This window comes from Populus euphratica, unplaced genomic scaffold (genome assembly GCF_000495115.2).
Source record: "Populus euphratica unplaced genomic scaffold, PopEup_1.0 scaffold264.1, whole genome shotgun sequence".
In the NCBI taxonomy this organism is placed as follows: Eukaryota; Viridiplantae; Streptophyta; class Magnoliopsida; order Malpighiales; family Salicaceae; genus Populus; species Populus euphratica.
Window position 1 is genome coordinate 116468 of NW_011500144.1, and position 24957 is coordinate 141424.

At 32.9% G+C, this 24957-nt stretch overlaps 3 protein-coding genes across 4 annotated transcripts in view; 2 read left to right on the forward strand and 1 right to left on the reverse strand.

The window, feature by feature from the left end:
- The window catches only part of LOC105110712 (Tetratricopeptide repeat (TPR)-like superfamily protein), a 6428-nt gene extending 2176 nt beyond the window's left edge, over positions 1–4252 (forward strand). The window contains exons 5-12 of the mRNA XM_011005842.1: positions 489–653; positions 820–1401; positions 1955–2020; positions 2157–2237; positions 2542–2639; positions 3062–3272; positions 3521–3581; positions 3732–4252. Of these exons, the coding sequence (XP_011004144.1) occupies positions 489–653; positions 820–1401; positions 1955–2020; positions 2157–2237; positions 2542–2639; positions 3062–3272; positions 3521–3581; positions 3732–4069 (1602 nt within the window). The 3' untranslated portion in view covers positions 4070–4252. The remainder of the gene's footprint in view (positions 1–488; positions 654–819; positions 1402–1954; positions 2021–2156; positions 2238–2541; positions 2640–3061; positions 3273–3520; positions 3582–3731) is intronic.
- Positions 4253–4810: 558 nt separating this feature from the next.
- Positions 4811–6307, reverse strand: RHL2 (Spo11/DNA topoisomerase VI, subunit A protein). Its single transcript, XM_011005843.1, has one exon. The coding sequence runs from the start codon at positions 6230–6232 to the stop codon at positions 4961–4963; it is 1272 nt and encodes a 423-aa protein (XP_011004145.1). The 5' UTR covers positions 6233–6307; the 3' UTR covers positions 4811–4960.
- A 7477-nt stretch (positions 6308–13784) lies between these two features.
- On the forward strand, positions 13785–24501 carry LOC105110714 (60S ribosomal protein L4-like). Of its 2 annotated transcripts, none has more exons than XM_011005844.1 (3): positions 13785–13880; positions 22169–23288; positions 23676–24501. In XM_011005844.1, the coding sequence occupies exons 2-3, from the start codon at positions 22176–22178 to the stop codon at positions 23787–23789; spliced, it is 1227 nt and encodes a 408-aa protein (XP_011004146.1). In that variant the 5' UTR covers positions 13785–13880; positions 22169–22175; the 3' UTR covers positions 23790–24501. The 2 variants fall into 2 exon arrangements, with proteins under 2 accessions (XP_011004146.1, XP_011004147.1); XM_011005845.1 differs by having other exon boundaries at positions 13791–13872; positions 22161–23288.
- Positions 24502–24957: the final 456 nt, after the last annotated feature.

Sequence of the window (24957 nt, forward strand, 5' to 3'; positions counted from 1 at the left end):
ACCCCCCCCCCCCCCCCCCCCCCCCCCCCCCTCTATCTCAAACACATCCACACACACAATGCATGCGTTGCGTGCATACCCACACATACAAAAACAAACACATGCACAAACTCACACTCGATGAACACATCTGTTACAGGTGAGTTCCATTGTATTTGCACAGTTTTCAAAGCCTTTTACCTTTTTATCATCATTAAGCTCTTTCATTATTTGTCAATAGACATGCAAAACAATCAAATTTTTAGATGATATTCTTCATTTCTAGTTTCTCCTCACCTTTTATTATCTTATCTATAATTATTTGCAAAATGTAATAAAATCCCAAGCATCCCCCCCCCTCCAGCTGTAACTTCTATGAAAACACAAGGCATCCATGTTTATCATCTTTCCTTTTTTCTTTAGAATCCTGAAGACTGCTTAAATGCCAAAATATGTGCGCAGTCATTTTATCTATAAAATATTTTAATACCCTTTTGCTATAAATCCAGAATCTTGGTGTCACAGCAGATGTGGCATCTTATAACATCCTGTTGAAGGCATGCTGTATTGCTGGAAGAGTGGACTTAGCCAAAGACATTTATAGGGAAGTAAAGCAGTTGGAATCAGCAGAAGTGTTGAAGTTGGATGTCTTTACATACTGCATGATCGTAAAGGTATATCTCTGTGCAGGATATGAATGTCGATCTCACTGATAGAAAAGAATGCAGTGTCAATCTCTTAATCTGTTCCATGAAAAATCTTGTTTCCCTGTTTAGTTTATTTTATTTTCATGCACTGGCTATGGTTCCTCAGAACTTCTCTACTCTATGAATTCTCCAGATCTTCGCAGATGCAAAAATGTGGCAGATGGCACTTAAAATTAAAGAAGATATGCTATCATCCGGAGTCACCCCTAACATGCATATATGGTCATCGTTGATCAGTGCATGCGCCAATGCAGGTCTTGTAGAGCAGGCAATTCAGTTATTTGAAGAGATGCTCCTATCTGGATGCAAGCCAAATTCTCAGTGTTGCAACATCCTTTTACATGCATGTGTTCAGGCTTGTCAATATGACAGAGCATTTCGTATTTTCCAGTGCTGGAAGGGAAGTGAAGCCCAGGAGGTTTTTCATGGAGATCACAGTGGCAATGCAGATGAGATTAAGCATGCACAGAAACACTGCCCTAACATGACGAACATTGTTCCAAATTCACATCATTTAAACTTTATTAAGAAATTTCCCTTCACTCCCACTCCCGCAACATATCATATGTTAATGAAAGCATGTGGTAGTGATTACCACCGTGCAAAAGCCTTAATGGATGAGATGAAGACAGTAGGAATTTCGCCTAATCATATAAGCTGGTCAATCTTGATTGACATATGTGGAGTCTCAGGCAATGTATCTGGTGCTGTACAGGTAACACATTTTCTATTGGAATTTACAAGATCTTTGCTTTTTACTTTGTAGTTGAATCTCTTATATCTGTTATTGTGAATATTTCTTTAAAATAACAGTCACATCTAATTGAATTTGGGTGTTGAAGCAACTTGTCATTATACCAGCAAAACAAAAGGAAACTAACAAGAAAAAGTTCTCAATGTCTTGTCATATCTTGCCTGCTGCTCCTTCCTTCTGGTATTCCATAAATTGAATAATTCTATGATATTGGCTACGCTGATTAAACTTCCATTCAAAAGAACTGTCTACATACATTCTTTAAAGCAAAAAAAGAAGTTGCAGCAGACTTGATTTTCTTTTCTTTCTCAATGCCTTTTCATAATTTCTAGGACCATTTCTTTCTCTAACAAGTCTTCTGATTTTCCTGGCCACTGGTTTATCTCTCTCTCTTCTTTTCTTTCTACTTCGTTGAACTTGAAGGAAAATAAGCTCTCTAACACTCTCTTCTTTTCTTTCCACTTCGTGAACTTGAAGGAAAATAAGCTCTCTAACACTTCTCCTTTCAGTGCAGATTTTGAAGAACATGCGTATGGCTGGAGTTGAACCTGATGTTGTTGCATATACAACAGCTATCAAGGTTTGAGGCTTTCTATTCCAATAAAATGGATTTTGATGAATGTCGATAACATTTGCACTTGAATATATGGTCACTGTTGCATTATGAAAACTGAATTGGCTTTATGTGCTGATTCATCATGCGCTTTTGTTCATAGGTTTGTGTAGAAACTAAAAATTTGAAGCTGGCATTTTCGTTATTTGCAGAAATGAAAAGATGTCAGATAAATCCTAATTTGGTAAGTGCTGGGAGCTTTTATGCTTGTTTTCTCCAGTTGTAATGCTCAATGTTGCAAAGAAAAGAAGTATGCCTAAGCAAAAATTTGTTCAGGACACCTAAAACTAGAAAGGGATCTTGATTTGTTCAGTGAAAGCAGTTCTACGTGTTACAAAAATGTTAAAGAAATTATGTGAATTTTGTTTTGCATTTTTTCCATGTTCACATTTAAGCCATTGCAGAACATTTTATGAACAGAAAAAAATGTTCATTCTCAAAACATACCAGCTTGAAAATATAATTTAAACTTCCTTTTCCCGTCCCAGGTGACATATAATACACTTCTAAGAGCTCGCACTGGATATGGTTCCTTGCGAGAAGTACAACAATGCCTTGCTATATACCAGGATATGAGGAAAGCAGGGTATGCTAGCAAGTCCTATGATGTTTGTAAACTTTCTTTCTGGAAACTGATCTATCGTGTTAGAAATGTGCTGCCTTCTTTTTCCCTGTAGGACATTGTGCTCGTTAAAATCTATTGTAAACTGTCTCTCTGGAAACTGATCTATCATGTTAGAAATGTGCTGCTTTCTTTTTCCCTTTAGGACATTGTGCTCGTTAAAATCTATTGTTAGGAACTGCAAATTTTACCTTGCTTTTTATTGAGTTCTCAATCTCAAGCATGCTACATAGATACGCCCATATGTTCTCTATTTCATTCTAAATACATTCGTGTAAAAAGGATTGGTTGACAGGGTTTTTCCTGTCACTGCCTCTTCTTGAGGCAATTTGATGTAAAACCAGTTGCATGCGTTTTCTCCTTACGAGAGCATGCTGACGTTGCAGGTATAAATCAAATGACTACTATCTCAAACAGCTAATTGAAGAATGGTGTGAAGGAGTAATACAAGACAATAATCAGATCCAGGGTGGGTTTGCTTCTTGTAAAAGAACAGACTTAGGAAGACCTCATAGTCTACTTCTTGAGAAAGTTGCAGCACACTTGCAGAACAATATTGCTGAAAACCTAGCAATTGACCTCCAGGGCCTGACAAAGGTACAGTAAACATTATCAAGTGAATGTTGGAACATTGTTTTGTTTTTGTTAGATATTGGTTGCAGGAAGTCAGGTTAGGTTATGAGACTCCAATTCTGATCCTGTTTACTCTATCTCGTTGTCTTTGAGAGCAGATCGTGGTTTGGAGCTGGTTGCTCTGATAGTAGACAATTTGCATTACCACTAAGCTCAAGAATAAGAATTCTTGCTCAATTTCTGTTCTCAGTTTCTTTACCATGAATTTACAGGTTGAAGCTCGGATTGTAGTTCTTGCAGTTCTTCGAATGATCAAAGAGAACTATACTTTAGGTATGGTGACAACAGTGCCCTGCATGGATCATTGAGCATATTTACATATTTGAAATCTACCCGAATAAAAAGGGGGAGTGATTAGTACATAAGGAGGCTGAATGCACATAACCTTGAGCATTTTGACGTTATGCTAATTTCTTGTTGCAGGTTATTCAGTAAAAGAAGACATGTGGATCACCTTGGATGCCAGTAAAGTAGATCCGCCATCCAGACAAGATTCAGAGGTGAAAAATGCAATCATTGAACTTCTGCGGAATGAGTTAGGGCTTGAGGTTCTGGTTGCAGTCCCAGGACATTTAGATGACATAAAGACAGATTCGAAAAACTCTCTAGATCCAGGTCTGGACTTGGTAGTGAGGTTAGCAAGGAACAACAAAATGGCATGTTCCACAAGGCGCCCCATAGTAGTTACACAGAGGTTGAAGGTTAGACGGAAATCACTGCATGAATGGCTGCAGAGAAGAGTAGGTGCCATCAGAAGGTGATTATTCTTTATGTACGTACAAATGACAAATTTTGTATATAACTAAGTTTTTTTCTTTTTTCTTCTTCTAATAACGCAGAACAAGTCAATGCATTTGAACACTGACTTGTGATGCCATTTTCCAGTTGTACCATGGAATGATACACTATAAAATATCGGATAAAAGATTCTGTGATTTCTGCTATGTTCCGTTTTCTTCCCTAAAATTAGCTGTAGTTTTTAATTCTGCTTTCCACTTATAATGGCTGAAAGCCTGCAGTTTAACACAAACCTGACTAGTAGCTTCATTATCTACTTGCAAAAAACAATAATTACTTCCTTACCAAGAGCACGGCTGTTCCTATTTCATTTTCCCCTTTCTTCGAAAGCACTAGCAGAGTTACTTACGGAATCTCAGCCGCTTCTTGCAATTTCTTGCCCCACATTTACTTGAAGTCGTCTGCAATTACTTTCTTCGAAAACGCTAGCAGAGTTACTTACGGAATCTCAGCCACTTCTTGCAATGTCTTGCCCCACATTTACTTGAAGTCGTCTGGAGAGTTGCATAGACATGGATAGGTTAAGAGGAATGAAGAACACCTTAAAATCCCTTGAAGATTAGTTATCGCTTGGAAACAGATAAAAATTCCCAGATGTAGGATCAGGCAGGCATGGAGTTCATATTTTACAGTCAGACGGGCATATGCCCATTAAACCAAAGCCACAAAACTAAAATCAGATAACTACTAAAAGGATTCATAAATGTATCGAGTAGCAAAACCAAATATTATTATCACTGATGAAGTGAGACTACATCGACATTTAACCAACAATATAAAATCATCCCAGTTCTCATTACAGCTGCAAACAGGAAAATACGTACAATGGTGTTTCCTCAGCTCCCAAATGGCCCTCAAAGCCAATCCTGCTGCTGCAACTTCAAAGGCAAATAAACCTCAGACAAATACTGAAACCCAAACGAACTCAAAGCCTGAATCTCAGCCTTCTGTTTAGTCTTCACCATCAAACTCAACTCCTCTACCCACCCAGGATTCTTCTTCACGAAATCCTCCTCCAACAAATCCTTCCCGGTCTTGATATCCTGCTCGGTCATCGGCAACCTACATTGCTCAGGTATCTTATACTTATCCAAATCACTAGGCCTAATCCCCAGCCATTTAATATCCGGTGTGGTCAAATTCGCACTATCATAAGACATATTCTTCGACCCACAGCCATAAACAGATAAAATCTTCAACCCATATGGATCACTATCAACTAATGCCAAAACCGGCAGCTTCAATTCCGTCTTCATTTTCCTTAAAAAAAGCCTTGTAGCCACATCTGGCTGCCCTTTCGCAGTCACAATAATACATGGAAAACGATTGTAAAACCTATCCTCAGCTAACCTAATATATGCAGCATCCTTCTCAACTAACAAAATAAATAATGCATCACTCTGCATATCCCCAACTCTATCAATATTCGGTGGAATCGCTTTCCCTCCCATTCCCATTTTAGTGCAATCAATCATATCCCCATTATCACTAAAAATCAATCTCCCAACAACCACCCCCTTCTCCGCCGCAATCACGTTAAGAGAAGACCTAGTACACCCAAGCATACACGAGACATCATCAAGAACAGCGTCAGACTGTGTCTGATCCTGAAACAACTTCACATCAGTGTAAAACAAATCTCGCTTTGTAACATGAATGCTTTTTTGACAAAGCTGGTGGATTAAGGAAAGGATCCTTGCAGTTATTGTGCATTTGCGGACTGATGATATGTTAGCGAAAGGGCGGAGGGTATTTTTGTCTTTTAAGACAATGCGGTCGAGTTCTGGGACATAGAGTTGGTTAGTGGCAGCCCGTGAGGGGACATTGAAGGAGAAGCCCTTACCGGAGAGGATTGATTGGACAATGGAGATGGTTAAGGCTTCGATCTCAGATTGGACAGAGGTAAGGGAGAGGTCGGTGACTTCTCGACAGCTAGAAGAGAGTGATAGGTCGGAGAGAGTGAGCGGTTTTGAAGAGGAGGCGGATGCAGTGGAGATTACGAGGGATTGTAGAGTTTGGAGGATTACAGAGTCGGGTTTTAGGAGGTTTTTGAAGAGGAGTTCGGTGGTGGAGTCTGGGTCGGGTTGGCGGCGTTTTCTGGATTTGGTGGAGGTGCTGTCGGCCATTTTGATGGGGAGGCGGGAAATGGGTTTTTCTCTTATTGTCTCTCTACCTTATTAGGGCTTGCGAAATGTGAGAAAGCAGACAAGACCGCAAAGTAGGTGCATTTTGAACGACACCGTTTTGTTGCTCATTCATGATATAGGAACTGTTAGGGACGCAGTGCATTCTCTAAAAATTTAAAAATTTATTTTTTATTAAAATTTAATATGATTTATATATTTTATATTGTTTTGATGTGTTAATATTAAAAATAATTTTTTAAAAATAAAAAAATTATTGGTATGTATTTCAACATAAAAAGTTACTACCACATTACCAAACATATTTTTAGAATAAATAATAAACCCATCCACGATTCAAATAAAAAGATTTCTAAAAAAAAAGTTAAAACGTGACTAACTTCTTTTCTAGTGACAAGAAAAATTTTAAGCATTAATTAAAAATTTTAATATTTATGTCTAATAAGATAGATCAAAGAATATATACCTTACATCCTAACATTAAATTAAAATTAAGTTATGAAGTTGAGAAATAGACATTGAGGAGCATTTTCTTAATATTTTTTAACTTAATTGCATGTTGCTAATATATTTTTTATAGAAAAAGTAAGGTTTAAATTCTACTCAAACAAAAATCTTTATTTTCTTATTAAAAAACGAACCAAACATTTTTTATATATTATTTATTTAATTACATTTTAGAGATGTACAAAAAAAAAGGGAAAATAAATATTTTTCAAATTAAACTTTTTTATCTCAACACCACCCTCAACTTTTTTCGGAAATATTCTACCACAATATTTGTTTTGTATGTAACATTCTATTGTTACTCTAACATCCACTTGTAATTTAAAAAAAAAAAACAATTCTAATAATTTTAATGCAAATATAGAAAATAAAATAACGCTGGTGTGTCATTGCAAGACTCTTTAACAATGCCATTAAGCATGATTTAATTAATCAATCTTAAAGCCTTTTAATTTGATTTTTTGCCTAGTTTAAATTTCAAAATAAATCATGTAAAGTGTCATTAACTCATTTCGAATCTCTAGAAACTTTTAAAATTTCCAAAAAAAAATGTTTCTTTTAGAAAATAAATCAATTTGTTTTTAAAAAATGTTTTTAGGTCATAAGAATGCATGATGTTAATTTGCAGTTAGTTGGAAATTCATGTAAGCATGCAATTTGAAGTTTTATAAAAAATAATTAAGGAGAAAAGGTCGACATTGATCACAATTGAATAAAATAGGAGACCAAGAACCAAATTTAAAAATAGAGAAAAGTTTTAAAACCTAATTCAATCAATTAAAAACCTAATTAAAAAAGATAATGAAAAACTTAGGCAACAAACACAAATTGAAAAGTGAATGACTTAAACAAAGGAGATAAAAAATTTTGGGATCCTAGTTAATTTAATTAGAGGTCCACTAAGAATATACAATTAGGATCAATTCAACTAAAATTAAAAAAATCAAATGTCTAAGAATTAAATCAGTCTTTTTGATGATTGGAAAATTGACATCCTACCATTTTCTCTTTTTTTAATATTTTTCAGTGATTTTCTCTCTCCTCTCAATATTTTGATATTAAAAAATAAAATTTAAGAAAAATAAAATTTAAGATCAAAATTGAGCTATTAACACAGTAGCTAAAGTGGAACTTCATTAAGGAAATTTAAGTTTTTCATGCCACCATCCAAATGGATTCTATTTTGCATTTTGTTGTTAAATTTTAGTTGTTTTTTAAACTACAAATAAAGTTTTATTTTGTAAAATTAATCTTTAGTTCATCTCTATAATACTCTTTGATATTTTATTTATGCAAGAGAAGGAAAATTAGAAGAAATAGCAATATATAAAACCATGTGAATGTAACATGGAGAGGAGAAATTATAATTAAAAAAGCTTAATTATTGAAATAAAAAATGCATTATTTAAATATGAATAACGTCATTTACTTTAGATAATACCAGTTATGTTTCCCGTACTTTGCTGCATGTATGGATTTAAGGTACTAGTAACGTTACTATAAGTGTTTTTTAGCAATAAGTGTAAATTCACAAAATACATAATTAAATTAATCAAAAAAATTGACTAAAAATATTTTATAAATTCATATTGGCTAAATTTTTTTTAAAAAAAATCATTGATGTTTTATTGAATGTTAAAAAATAAGCATGTCATGTTGAATTCTTTGACAACATTATTAAACTTGGACAAATAAGTTAACATTGAAATTCATGCCCTGACTTCTTACCTAGTCTAAGCATTAAATTAAATCATATAAAAATTATCATAATGTTACCCCTTAACAAATATTGAGGCAACCAAACAACTAATGAAAATGCATTTTTTCTTTAAAAAAAAATTCCAAGACAACATTCTTTCTTTTTAATGTTGCAGTTGTGGCATGTGATATTGTCTTAATCAACCTAGGTTAGTTGCAAAATTCACAACAAGCTTATGGAGATGACTACAATGCACTAATCTAATTGGCAAGTTGTTCTTTTCTTTTCCTTTCCCTTTTTCTTTCCCTGTTTGGCTTTTATTTGAGTATGGATAAAGTGACACTTGGAACTTAATTGAAAAGGACTGGATTGCATGGGATAAATTTCAAGACCTAATTTAAAAGTTATAAAATCAAGAATTAAATTAAACTAAAGAGACAAAAATAAGTTGGCACGTGTATTACACATGCTAACATATAGAAGGTGTCATTATACTTGGGGTGGTCTGTACGACTTTCTTTGACCTCTAAAAGTGATTTTTCATGATATTATTGAAATTATCTCATCGTTGCTATTTTTATAAGGTGACACATGTTTGAGAAGGAGTTTTGGTGTGGCTTTAATCAGTGTTTCTTCCTCTTTTTTTTCTTTTTTTTTTTTATCTTCACCCTTCCCTTGTTTTTCACACAAAATTTCTCCTCCTCTCCTTCATGGATGAAAAAAGGTTGGATGTTTTTTGCTAATCTTCAATTATAATCCTTATAGTTCTAATTGTTTAAAAAATAAAAAATTAGAACAAGGTTTTTATGAAATCGAGCGACAAATTAATGGTAAGATGTTATTTTAAATCAGCAAGAAAACAACATCAAATTTATCAAAATAAACCATCAAGATCAATCTCAAATAAAATTAGTTTAGTGGTATTTCCTCAGCTTTCATTCAACTTATTACTTATTAAATAACTGGAACTCTATTTTACTCATGTTTGCCTTTTTTATTTTTACTATCATCTTATATGCCTGATAAAGATTAAAAACAAATATCAAAATTATATATCCATCAAATCCATGCAAGTTTTTACACGGGATGATACTCTCGTATCAATAATTTGATATAATTTTTTCCATGATATTTATCATTAATTTTTTGTTTTTATGATTAATTTAGAGTTCAAGGAAGGGTTAATTAAGAAGAAAGAAAAAAGAAACAAAGTGCGGTCCTATACCAGGTTGATTTTTTATTTTATTGATGATAAATCATAATCTATTAGTGAATCTATTCATAATTGTTGCTTCAAAGGAATGTAAATGGTTCTACTTTTTCTTATTTATAAAATCAATTAAAGGTAAATTAAGAGAATTTTCCACTTGAAATATTTTTTTAATAATATAATACATTGATAATAGGTAAAATAAATAAATAACATACACAAATATTAGTCTCTGAAAACTTAATTGGAAAAGAATTAGTCTCTTCATATTATTTTATGAAAATTCTCAATAAATATGCTAAGTTGCATCTAGGTACAAATAAAGTATAGGGGAAGTTCTCTCATACAAATTAATCATAAAATGGTAACATCATGATTTTTTATGGCCTATATAATTGATCCCAAAAATGACTCTTAATAGTCTTACTTGTGAATTTAATGAGCTTGCATAGCTTTTTAAAATTATCCTAATGTATTTTCAGGACTATTTGTTTTTGCGGTTAAAATTGAATTTCATGTTTTTTTGATTTTTTTGATTTTTATTTTTAAATCGTTTTCATGTGCTGATATAAAAAATTATTTAAACAAATAAAAAAAATATTTTTATACATTCCAAAGCATAAAACACTTTTAAAAATAACCACTACCATACCTTAATATTTTTAATTTGACATTATAATGATCAGTGAAATGTAGTAATTCATGCTTGTTAAATTAAATATAGCATTACTATTTAAAATCATGTCCATATCTTTAGGGGTCTAAGAACATATTTGATACTATAGTAAAAAATAATTTTTAAAGTGTTTTTCACTTAAAATTATATCAAAATAATTTTTTTTTATTTTTAAAAACTCAAGATTCAAGTCTTTTAATTGGACAATAGAATCTAAGGTGGATTGTTGAGGTTGTGGTATGATTATTAAGGAACATATGACTTAAAGATTTTGTTTTATAATCACAAGACAGACAATTCACTTGTTAATGAGATATTATATATTTATAAGCTAAGAACTTTTTGTTACACAAGTTATCATACATCAATTGCAAAAAAATACTTCAATCTTAGCAGGTACTAAATTTTTCCACAATAATGAAGCAATCACAAACACATATATTATCCTATCAATAGTTATATATCCAGATTTAATTGTGTAATCACATGTTGTATTAAGATTCCAACAATGTTTACCTATATGACCATACAATAAGTGACTCCTGCGCTTACATATTATAGGTATTGAAACCTTTTTTTTTGTTTATAATTTCATCCATTTAAGTTATATTAGCATGTTTTATATGTTGATTTTTTTTTTCATTTTGCATACTTTTGCAAAAGTAAAGTGTCAAATAGTGTTAACTTAAAGATAAATTTTGAAAAATAGAATTTTTTGTTATAGTTGAAAAAAAGAAAAATTACATTGACTTTTCTATAATTTAAGTATTTTTTTTACCTCACCTCTATTCTTTTAGAAATTATAGTTTATATCCTATGGTTCATAATTCCATAAAAATTTACATGTGTGTGAAAAAAAAAGTTAAAAAAAGAGATCAAATTATTTACAAGATTACTTTATGTTTCAATTAATGAACAAAAAACCCTCGTAGTGTTAAAATTATAAAATTTTTATACAATTAAAAATTACCTTTTTATTATTTTTGATGTGAAATTACAAAATTATCATAATTATAAGATTGTCCTTTTTGTTTTGAATTTTTATCAAACATGTGTTGTACATTAACAAAATATCTAAAATTACTGGATTCTCTCTTCAATCCTGAAAACTTTACATTTTTAAAATTGCAAAAACCCATTTTACTAGACAATTTTCTTTCTCTACTGAACAACAAAGGTTACTTGACTAGTACACACAAATTCAAACTAAAATTTTGTTCTTCTTCATGAATAATGAGAATTTTAGTCGTGGTGCACGCAAGCTGGCCCGGACACCCACGTTAATCTAAAAAAAAAAAGGTATCAACTACATTAATAATTTTGCACACCCTATTTCAAATAATATTGGTTAGTATCAATTGACTTTGGTGTTAGAAGAGAAGGATGTTCTCTTCATGTCCTTAACTTAAAAGGTGGTTAAGTAACGAAAAACAATTTAGACACTCAAGGTCTTTAAGAGGTATAACAACACCCCGCATTTTTCTTGTTGAGATTGCTTTGGCCTTCTATTACAAGTGAATGAGATTTTTATTATGTGTGTGCATGTGTGTTTGTGTTGGGGGGGATAACATAAGTTGGAGAAAGAAACAACATATTTTGCATATTTAAATTTACTCTTTATCAAAGAAATTTACGTTTAGTAGTAAACATTTCAATCCTTGAAAACATATTTGTTCGACTCATTTCTTCCGTTAAATTGCCTCTTTTCCATAGATAAATTGAATTTTGGTGAATATTTAAATAGAGTTTATATTTACAAATTCTTATATGCAAGATAATATTATCATCTAGGATAAAAACTTATAAACAAGGAAAAATGACTAAATAAAGGAGGATTGGGGTAATTTTTCTATAAATAAATTGAAAGAATAAGGACTAAAAACAACAAAGCCTATAATTAAAGAGGCATGAAAAAATTTACTTTGGTCCTTGAAGTTTTAGGATTTTGTATTTTGATATTAATTTTTTTTTCATATTTTTGTCCACTCGCATTGAGAGATAAAAAAGAAAATCATAGGAAAAAAAAAAAGAGAGGTTGTTAAAGCATATTCCAACTAGGGAACATATTGATGTTGATGTTAATAATTTATTTTACTAGAGGAGTTCAATAAATAATGTTTTCCTTTAACCATATTAAAAAAAAAATCAATTGTATTGGAGTGAGAGAAAAAAAGATTTTATTTTATCTTTAAGGAGTTTGATGGAATTTTCTTTCACATGATGCATTTAATTGATTTATTTTTTTGTTATTTTGGTTTTGATAAAAATAATATTTTTTTTTTAAAAAATACATTTTAATATTTTGTTCGACACTTCTTTGAAGCATTTAAAACAAGCATTTGAAAGATATATATATACACTTTCCATTGAACACACCCCTTCAGTTGCAATAACCATTTTTCACAATGTATTGAGTAAATTTTTACAAATTTTCTTGCCTGCATGATTGGATATCCCGATTTTGTAATATCAAAGGTATCCGGATTTTGTAATATGATATAAGGTGCCTTGAAAGATTTCACGTATTGATGCAAATAAATATTTGTAATCGCAAAACCAAGCTTCTCCATGTTAGCTGCTGGTGATATTTAGCTTTTGAAATGCTAAAAATATCAATCCATTTAAAATCCCAAGAACTACTAATTGGCCCCTGATCTAATGGTAATGGTATCATTCCTCCATGATCTTGGAAGGCACTTGTGATCCCTTTTTTAAACTTTGGAGAATGAGGGGTCAAAGCATCTCCGAGATGTTATTTAGAAGACTGAGATTGGTAATATATTATTTTTTTAATATAAATATTAAAAAATATTATTTTAAAATAAAATATTAAATTTATTTTAAAAAATATAAATATTAAATTTATTTAAAAATATTTTGAAATATAAAAATAAACATGACCTAAATATATTTTAATATATTTAAAACCCAACTATTACAATAATCGGATATGATACAAGTGATTTAATAAATTTAAAAGGAATCTAAATGATTTTTATTCAATCTAAAATTAAAAAATAAATTTAAAATAAAAATAATCTCATAAAAAATAAACTAAAAATATATATATATTTATATATATATATTTTTAAAAAAGTTAGTCAATAAATAATATTTAATATTTTTACAAGAGAAATGGTAAAATAATATATTATGCAGCACTACCCTTAACTAGTTAAAACAAATATTAAAATGCCAAAGTAATATCTATATTTTTATTTTTAGCTTTTCATTTAGCATTTCCTGCTATTGTTAAAAAATTCTAAATTAAAAATAAAATAATAAAGATTACTAATCTAAAAATATTTTAAATAAAATAATTCAATTCAATTCTACAATTTAATATTTTGTTCTAAATATAAAATTATTAATTTAATTCAAATCACGTATAAAATTAAAAACAAATCATGTATTTGGCTCCACACATCATAAGAGATCGGATATAAATATATATTTCACTCAACCCTCCTCTCACTTCAAAACCCTAGAGCACAAACTATCGCTCTCCCCGTCTCTCTCACGAGCACACACCCTCTCACCGCCAAACGTCACCGGGTGGAGTCAGTCCCTGAGATGCCTCTGGTTATCTCTGATTCGGCGGAGAGCATTGAAAAAACATCCACTGCTATCAAGGTGCTGAAGGAAATTGGTGCTTATCCAGATGCCGAGAAGGCCAAGGATTCTCAAGCGATCCGGCCTGGTAAGGGGAAAATGAGGAACAGGAGGTACATTTCCCGCAAGGGACCCCTGATTGTGTACGGAACCGAAGGTGCTAAGTTGGTGAAGGCCTTCCGTAATATTCCAGGAGTGGAGGTGGCTAACGTTGAGAGGCTGAACTTGTTGAGGCTGGCTCCCGGCGGTCATCTTGGAAGGTTTGTGATCTGGACAAAATCAGCTATCGAGAAGCTTGATTCAATATATGGGACTTTTGAGAGGTCTTCCGAGAAGAAGAAGGGTTATGTGCTACCTAGGACCAAGATGGTCAATGCTGATTTGGCAAGGATCATCAACTCTGACGAGGTTCAGAGCGTTGTGAATCCAATCAAGAAGGAGTTTAAGAGGGCACCTTTGAAGAAGAACCCATTGAAGAACTTGAACGTGATGCTGAAATTGAATCCATATGCTAAGACTGCTAGGAGGATGGCCCTTCTGGCTGAAGCAGAGCGCGTGAAGGCCAAGAAGGAGAAGCTCGACAGGAAGAGGAAACCTGTGTCGAAGGTATGTTGGCTATCTATCTGTTTTTTCCTGCTTGAGAGTGATATATTGTTAACTGTGATTGTGAAATGATTAGGCGGTTCCTTTTGTATGCTTTGGTATTGTGGATGGAAGCTGTTAAATGTGATTTTATTTTTTTGTGTATTAAGAATGTCAGAATAATGTGGTGCAGTGGTATAGACTACTTTCGGAACAATTTGGTGGAGTTTTGGTCACCGCTAAGCTTTCAGAGCGTTGCTATGTTCATCAATTATTATGCTATACCAAATCTAATCTCTTTTATACTATAGGTTTTGCCACTGACAGCAAATAGTTCTTTGTTTTGTTGGTGTGTCTTGCACTTGTCTACTTCTTTATTAACAATGTTTCTTTTCTTATGAAACCAATAGGAGGAGCTAGCTGCTGCTAAGGCTGCAGGAAAGGCATGGTACAAGACCATGATTTCTGACAGCGATTACACCGAGTTCGAGAATTTCACCAAGTGGCTTGGTGTCTCCCAGTGATTTAGTTCTGTTTTTAGAGAGGAGTTTTGCTTATTTACTTGATTATGTTGTCACCTTTTGTTTTGCTATTGTACATGTAGGAGGGGATGTTGGGTTTTTTGTAGCCTTTCTTCCAATCCCATTCTTCTATTTGGCTAGGTCAAAGAATTTCTATTTCAATCAGAAATGAAATGGAACAATTTATTACCTCACTCGTGTGTTTTATTCGAATTGCTTGCTTTAATGTACCGTATGCTTTCTATTCTTGCCCGGTGAATTTGCAGAGAGCTTAATGTCATGTATTATGAATTTGTTGTTTAATCAATTTCATATATAGTTATTGTAAACAGAGAAATTGGAAATTAATTATTTTGATGATCGAGCAAATGTAAAGGGTTGGAGGTAAGATTATCGTTGCTGAGCTTCCTGACAGTGAGGTGATAAGTATAACTCCAGCTTCTGCTGTTATGTTATTTTCACCATTTTTTCAGGAGTCATATTCGTCGAATCTCTTGATTTCTTTACAATGACCAAGTTTACAGATTCTCTTCTTTTTTTGAAAAAAGTTGCATGTAAGCTTAGCTCATGAACTTCCTAATAAGCACATATAATCATTTCAATGAGATCTGGATTCGAAGAAGTCTATTAATTCCTTGACAGTCACCAAGTTTGTAGCTTTTATTTGGTAAAATCGTAGTTTATATCATCAAATAACAAGTGCCAGCCTCGTGTCAAACCGCAACGTTTTTTCATCCTCCATTTAATGTCATTAAAATGGATCAAGATCCAACCTAATCTTTCTTGATGTGGCACTGCACTGACAAACAAAGAAGCTGAAGGCTTGATTAGACTTTTGTTTTTTGTGCTATTGAATGATTTTAGATATGGAAGTTAGCTGATTTTTCGACAGTTCAATGTCATGCTTGATTCGAATTTTCAACTGGGGTTGTCTTCTTTGAGTTTAGATGAACCTGCATCAATTTTCTGGTGCATCATGGCCATGCATTGCATTCAACAAAGACTTTGAATCCTTCCCTGCTTGGAATCATTGATTTCTAGCAACATGCTCTTTCATTCATATCTAGAACAGACAATGAGCTAGCATCCATCACAATCATATGATTGCATGACAATTTGAAATCTAAAACATTGATATAGCTGACACACAAATTCTAATAATTAAAATCTAAAATTAATTTTTCTGTTTCTGTTAGTATCATTAATCAATTTTAATTTGATGTGTGTATTATCCACAAGTCAATTCTTTTTTTGATGGGAATTAGTAGAGGGGTTTGATTTGGGATATATACAGTTCCAACATAAATGTTCATATGGATGTCTATAACTGATTCGTAGCTCTGGTTATGTAGAAGACTTCAATTAATCCTAAAAAAGAGAATCAAAAGCAAAGACAGAAATTCATGCTCTATCAAGATGAAGACGAAAAGTATATTTGACTGTTTTTAGCCATGTTCAATTTTGAAATCTTCAATAATTAATTATTCACATCGATTGTTGCCCTGCCTGTCTGGAGAAAGGGATTTCTGTTCTCCTTTCACAATTGCTAGCATTTTTTCCAGGATGCTCTTTCTGTTTTTTTCCTTGGTTCTGTCTGCTGATTTGAATGGGTTATGTTGCCCTTGGCTTTATCACTGTTGTTCACGATCCTCTACTATGACGACCTCATGCTATTGTAAATTACAGTTATTGTAAATTGTTGCTGTTTCAGCTCAAATCAGAGAACAGAGACCCAAGAAAGGCAAATGCATAGACTGGTTTGTTCTTTTATCAACAGTTTTTAGGTATGTTGCCTGATCCATTTTCTTTTTTGCCATATAATTCCCTTTTATTCTTGCCTGTTCATCAATTTCCTTTGATGTATGTTTCCCTTTCATAGCCACCAAGATCTAATAAGTTCATTTTTTATTAATGGTTCTTTTATTTTCTTTAATGTTTGCTGGATTCTCCTCCTCGGTGATTTCCAAAATAGTTTATCCCATGTTTGCAGAGACACTATGCAGTTTTGTAGGCTCTAGGTCTGGATGAAGATGACATGCCAGAAATCAATGAAGAAACCCTTCCTGATGAAGAGGCCATGGCTAGGTAAGGTCAAATTTTAACTTCACATGTTTTGCTGCATCCAGCATTCTTTCATTATCCGCCCTTCATGTGGATCTTAACAATCTTTTTTGTCTACTTGACAAGTGTTCACATTTATGGTCCACAGGCTAGGAGTTGTTGAAGCAGTTGAAAAGTTCAAGCTTCCTGTCTATAGAGACAATGAAGAATGAGGAAAGTGCCATTGGCAATGGAAAAGCAAGCAATGCCTCCAAAAAAACGTAAACCAGTTGCTGAAAATACAGCTAAGGAGTGAAAAGTTCAAGCTTCCTGTCTATGGAGACAATGAAGAATACGGAAGTGCCATTGGCAATGGAAATGCAAGCACTGTCTCCAAAAAAACGTAAACCAGTTGCTGAAAATACAGCTAAGGAGTCTGCAACCTACAACAGGGCAAATCTTACTGATAATGGACATATTTGCTTTCTTATGTTTCAAGTACAACGGTATTAAGTCTTAATCAAGTGCACAAATTTGGCTTAATCGATATTATGTACAATCCGCTTGAGTAAATAAAGCCCTCTCTTTAACATCTATCAAGATCGACAAAAATTTCTGGGCTTCATTTGTTAAATGGACAGAAGTCCTTACAGACAAGGATTTCATAAAAACATTCCAGTCATATAAAAAAGTAATCAAAGTGGATCAAAAAAGATGCTCTCATTTTCTCCTAGGCCTAGACAGGCTACAACCAGGAGTAATCTATGTTTTATGTATGAGGGGCTTGAAAAGTTATTTATTAACCAAGCCAATTAAATATTTTTTTCCCTGTTATGGTACCATCCTGGTGCCCCAGCTCTTTTTGTTCTTTTTTGGCGCCATCCTCATTGCTTGAAAATTGTTGGGCTTACAATTGTTACTTTTTTCTCTTTTCACAGGTCTCCCTATGTGCTGCACAACTCTAGCATATGGGAGGATTGATACTGTTGTTTCATCTCTGTAAGTTTCTCTACAGAAAATTTTTAGAACTGGATTAAAATTTAGGTGTTTGCAAGTCTAAGTTGGATTTTGAACTTTTCTTCTTCCACAAATGCAATTTTTTTTAGGGCTTGGTCACGTTCTTGCAAACTAATGCTGTTTCTTTTGACATGCACATATCTGAATTGCGTATCACTCGCTAATTTGTTGATTGCAGTACAATGAGAGCCTTAGCATAGGAGCTTCAAAACAGTGTATGAATCCAGGCTCTTTTCTTTCATGATTAGTTCCCATTTAGAATTTTCTTTTCCCGTACGTTTGCTACTTAGTTTTTTTGCTTGCGTTTGATGGATGCTCATGTCTTATTCTTACAGAAGATAGAATCTTTTGCAGTCTTTCTGTGAGTTCTTGTTAATGGTTTGTCGATTGATTTAAGCGGGTATAAAGCAGTTGATGAGTGAAAGGATTGAAGTTACTAGGAACCAAGTCTGCCTCCATTGTTTCCTGAAAAACCTGAAGGTTTTGGTAATGGTTTGTTGTCTGTGACTGAAATGTTCACTTCTTGGACTTCAAGACAGCAAGAATTTGTCAAACTCTAATGATTTCATGGCCCCTTCTTTACTTTTCTGCTGATTATACTTTACGGGTCTTTTGAATCGTTTATAATCTTTTGATTATATTCTCTTTGCTTTCATGGTAGTTTATTGGACTGAAGCACAGAAGAGAGAACATTAGAGTTGTGAAGCATTGGCGTAGGCAGATCTTGAGAGGCATTTTCATTCAAAAAAATATATTTTGAAAAATATTCGCTGTCCTAATAGTAAACGGGCTCTGAATCCGCCGCAACAAATCGCGGGAAAGCCAGCTAGTAGTAGCTATCTCAGTCAGTTGATCGGAGCTTTCAATAATTATTACAGTCCCTCCCCCTTCATCACGCCCTGTATGGGCAGTCTTCAACCATCGCCAATGTTTATTGTGCAAAAAAAGATATTCTAAGTTGATTTTAATGATATTGAATTTCTCATGATAAGAGAAGTTCATATAAATTGACTTTTCATCCTGTGTGTGTGTGTGTATATATATATATATATATAAAATCAGATCTCGATAAAAGAAATTGCATTTATTTTCAATTCTTTAATCAATTAAAAGTTGATTTAAAATTAAAAATCAATTTATTAAGGCTTATAATAATATTTACTAAGGCATGTCATGATAATAAAGAATTTGAGATATGGATAGTAGATTTTAAGTTTAAGTTAGAATTTGTATTTTTTATAAGAGCTTGAAACAGTTGGGATTTTATTTGCTCATCTAAATTTATAAAATATATTTTTTAGATAATGAGATTTTCTCAAATTCAAAAAAATAAAAAATTATTGGATATTTTTATATAAAAAAAATTAAAAATTAATTTTTTAATTCAATTTAGTTCAAACCTTGAATTTATTAAGGCTTATAATAATGTTTACTAAGGCATGACATGATAATAAAGAATTTGAGATATGTATAGTAGGTTTTAAGTTTAAGTTAGAATTTGTATTTTTTATAAGAGCTTGAAACAGTTGGAATTTTATTCGCTCATCTAAATTTATAAAATATATTTTTTAGATAATGAGATTTTCTCAAATTCAAAAAAATAAAAAATTATTGGATATTTTTATATAAAAAAAATTAAAAATTAATTTTTTAATTCAATTTAGTTCAAACCTTACTTTTCAGCTAGGTTAAAATTTACTCAAGCAAGCAACATATCATATATGTATATAAAATAGGGCTAATTACTTGATGTTTGCCCTATCAAACAAGGAAAAAAATTGAGACTAAATGTAAGAGACTCATTTGCAGTCTTGTGTACACCTTGCCTTCTTTTCGTATCCCTTGTTGCACTAGCCTACCGGATCCAAGACGGGTGGGCTTTTTTAAAGAACCCTTTGTTTTTTTCTTTAATTTTTTCTTAAATTTTGATTAAAATTAATTATAATAAAATGATTTACATGACATTTAGGATTTTATTTTGTTAGATAACATTCAGTTTTAGCTCTTTTTTTTTTTTCAAATAAGGTTATAATAATTTTTTTAATATATTGGCAAGTTTTTTTTTACAAACCTTTATGATTATTACTTTTTGTTTCCTTAAATTTTAGTCAAGATTCATTATGATCAAATTATTACAATTATATTTAGGATTTTATTCCATAGTATAACATTCATGTAATTTGTTTTTTTTATAATATTAACGGTCATTTTGTTTATTATTATATGTTAATCTACCTTATAGAGTTTGATGCAAACCCAAAAGAAAGAACCAGTGAATCCACGTGCAATAAAAAAAATAAAAAGCTAAAATTAAATTATAATAAAGATCTCAAAACAATAATTATATGAACCAAAACAAAAAAATATTAGATGAAAAAAATTCTAACCTTGTGAGTATAATGAATTACGAACTAAAAGCATAAAAAATACCACAATGACAATTAATCTTTAATAAATAAAAAAACTCAATAAAAAATAAAAAATATAAGCAACCTTATACAAATAATATTATTATAAAATAAACTAAATCTAAAAAAATCTAATTATAAGCTAAATAACTATATACTAAGTAAAAATATCCTAAACAATACTGAAAAATAATAAAAAAATATGTCTTTTTCATGTATAACTAGTCTTTTTACTTAAACCCTCACAAATCATTAAAGGTTTTTAACGAGGTAGTGACTTCTAAACCTTATTAATTATATTTTTATAATTATTTTCCAAACATTTCTAAATCCTCCTCAATTCAATAGCCTTATCCTTTATTGATGTCATATACATCACAATAAATATTATCAATTTTTAACTAAGGTTTGAGCCAATAATTTTTTGTATAATTTTTTCTTAACTTGTATATCTCATTCCCATCATTAAAACACATTCATCTAGATTTTTTATAATTTTTTTATCCATCTAAACTTGTTAATAATTTCACCAACATTATGAATTTTAAACTGAAATTAATAATTCCTAGTTTTAACTTCAACAATGCCTGTAGATTTATTTTTATAGATCACACTCTTTATTACACATCATATTTATTATTATTACCATTGTTTATTTATTTCTTATCATTCTGAGTTTTCATTGCCTGCCAAGGTCATATTACCTTCAATCCCATATTCATGTGGAGATTTACAGAGATTATTAGATTTAGAATGTTAATGAGTGGTGAATATTTTTTCTTATATCAAAAATTAAGTTTTGTTGGAACTTTCAATAAGAGAAAAAATATACGAAATCACATTAATTAGTAACCAACATTCTATAAGCTAATTTAAATTTAATATATTGGATTTACATATTTAACTTGCAGAACCTAATTGATTAACTAGAGAAAACATTGCTCATAGTTTTACTAACTCTACAATCCCAAGCCAATCAAATTTTTCTTTCTACAAGAGTCATTCAAAATTAATTTTAAATATTTATTTTATCTAGAATCTATACGAGAGAACTGATTTTTATTATTATTAAAGATACTGAAAAAATTAGAGAAATGAACAATGCAATTCACTGTTTACCTATAATACTCAGAACATTATAGATTGTTCTCTTCATCTCTACAATTTTTTTTTTTTACTATTAAATATATATTTTTTTATAATTTTACCCATCTAAATTTTATTAATAAAGTTTTTTTGTGTTGGGATTTTTTTCACTTTGCGTTTGTGAAGTGTCGAAGGCTGATCAAGTGTTAATTTAAAGATTGATTTTGTAAAATATAATTTTAATTATAGTTAAAAAAAAAAGAAATTCAGAGAATAAAGAAAAAAAACAAAAAAAAAAACTTGGTATTCAAAAGACACGGAAAACTTTAGTTTGATTCTTGAAGTTTTAGAAATAATTCAGTTTTTCATTTAAAAAGAAAAAAGCCAAACAAGCCTTATCAGCGTACTAGAATACCCTTATTCGAGAAACAAAACACACAGAATAAGCTCCGATGAACCCTAAAAGATCCCATATATATATAGATTTCACTCAACCCCTACTCAATTCAAAACCCTAGAGCAACCACCCCCCTGGAAAAAAAAAAAAAAAACCCCCCCCCCCGCCAAATGGCCGCTGCCGCCCGCCCCCTTGTCTCCGTTCAGCATCTACCGACGTCCCTCAATGACATGGCCACTGATTCTGTCACAACCGTGGCTCTCCCCGATGTCATGAAGGCCTCAATCAGACCAGACATCGTCAATTTTGCCCACTCCAACATCTCCAAGAACAGCCGCCAACCTTACGCCGTCTCAAAGACGGCCGGTCACCAGACTTCAGCCGAATCTTGGGGTACCGGTCGTGCCGTTTCTCGAATCCCCCGCGTTTCTGGTGGGGGAACTCACCGCGCTGGTCAGGGAGCTTTTGGAAACATGTGCCGTGGTGGACGCATGTTTGCTCCTACCAAGATCTGGCGCCGCTGGCATAGGAAGATTAACGTCAACCAAAAGCGATACGCTGTCGTTTCAGCTATTGCTGCCTCTGCTATACCTTCATTGGTAATGGCACGCGGTCACCGGGTGGAGTCAGTCCCTGAGATGCCTCTGGTTATCTCTGATTCGGCGGAGAGCATTGAAAAAACATCCACTGCTATCAAGGTGCTGAAGGAAATTGGTGCTTATCCAGATGCCGAGAAGGCCAAGGATTCTCAAGCGATCCGGCCTGGTAAGGGGAAAATGAGGAACAGGAGGTACATTTCCCGCAAGGGACCCCTGATTGTGTACGGAACCGAAGGTGCTAAGTTGGTGAAGGCCTTCCGTAATATTCCAGGAGTGGAGGTGGCTAACGTTGAGAGGCTGAACTTGTTGAGGCTGGCTCCCGGCGGTCATCTTGGAAGGTTTGTGATCTGGACAAAATCAGCTATCGAGAAGCTTGATTCAATATATGGGACTTTTGAGAGGTCTTCCGAGAAGAAGAAGGGTTATGTGCTGCCTAGGACCAAGATGGTCAATGCTGATTTGGCTAGGATCATCAACTCTGACGAGGTTCAGAGCGTTGTGAATCCAATCAAGAAGGAGTTTAAGAGGGCACCTTTGAAGAAGAACCCATTGAAGAACTTGAACGTGATGCTGAAATTGAATCCATATGCTAAGACTGCTAGGAGGATGGCCCTTCTGGCTGAAGCAGAGCGCGTGAAGGCCAAGAAGGAGAAGCTCGACAGAAAGAGGAAACCTGTGTCGAAGGTATGCTGGCTATCTATCTGTTTTTTCCTGCTTGAGAGTGATATATTGTTAATAGCTATATGTAAATGATTAGGCGGTTCCTTCTTTATGCTTTGGTAATGTGTATGGAAGCTGTTAAATGTGATTTTATTTTTTTTGTGTATTAAGAATGTCAGAATAATGTGGTGTAGTGGTATAGACTACTGTCAGAACATTTTGGTGGAGTTTTGTTCACCGCTAAGCTTTCAGAGCATCACTATGTTCATCAATTATTACGCTATACCAAATCTAATCTCTTGTATACTATAGGTTTTGCCACAGACAGCAATTAGTTTGTTTTGTTGGCGTGTCTTGCACTTGTCTACTACTTCTTTATTAACAATGTTTCTTTGCTTATGAAACCAATAGGAGGAGCTAGCTGCTGCTAAGGCTGCAGGAAGGGCATGGTACAAGACCATGATTTCTGACAGCGATTACACCGAGTTCGAGAATTTCACCAAGTGGCTTGGTGTCTCACAGTGATTTAGTTCTGTTTTCAGAGCGGATTTTTGCTTATTTACTTGATTATGTTGTCACCTTTTGTTTTGCTATTGTACATGTAGGAGGGGATGTTTGGTATTTTGTAGCCTTTCTTCCGGTCCCATTCTTCTATTTTGCTAGGTGAAAGAATTTCTATTACAATCAGAAATGAAATGGAACAATTTGTTACCTCACTTATGTTTTATTCGAATTGCTTGCTTTAATGTACCGTATGCTTTCAATTCTTGGTCGGTGAATTTGCAGAGAGCTCAATGTCATGTTATTATGATTTAGCTTCTAAAGTGCCTGGCAAGCACTCTAGAAGACATTCTACAGAAAAGATGGCTCTACTTGAGAGTGGGCACACAGGGAGGTCAGGAGGTCCTTGTTCGGAGCAGGGGGTGAAGGTTTTTGGCATAAAGCAAAGGAAAAGGGGACGATCTCGAGGGAAGAGCATGCAGCTTCCTAGGGGGCCGGGGAGCAATGCAAGCTGAAAACTGCTCCGGGAAAGAATAGTAAACGAATTGAGCGACGAATACACATGGAATTTGGAAATGATGATTTCTCTGCTAAGAGAATGCCTTCAGCCAAGAAGAGACCCCTGCGATGTGGTGCGAGAAACTGTCTAACCTTCTCACAGTTCACTAAATTAAGCAGCATTGAGAACTCCCTAAGAGAAGCAGCGAAGGGTTCTCCTTCAGGAAGGATGGTAGTCGTAAAACCTGGATGTAACTATCAAAGTTGATCAGAGCATTCAATAATTATTATAGTTCCTCCGCAGTGGATTGCACCCCCTTTTATCACACCTAGATGAGGACATTCTTAATCCATCGCCAATTTTTAATGTGCAAAAATAATATTCTTAGGCCGTTTCCTGGAAAACAGTTTCTGAAAAACCACTTTCTAAATTTTCCTTTTCTATGTTTGTTTGTCATTAAGAAAATTAGTCAACGGAAAACACTTTCTGGTCAACGAAAATATTTTTAGTCAAATTTTTTTTTGCTTAATTTTCAGGAAAGTGTTTTCCTTTTTAGCTGTGTTTGTTTTCCGGAAAGTGGTTTCTAAGAAAATACTTTCCAAACTTTCTTGTATTTGTTTGCTGTTAGGAAAGTTGATAAACGGAAAACACTTTTCAATCAAAGAAAAATTTAGCTTGATTTTCAGGAAAGTG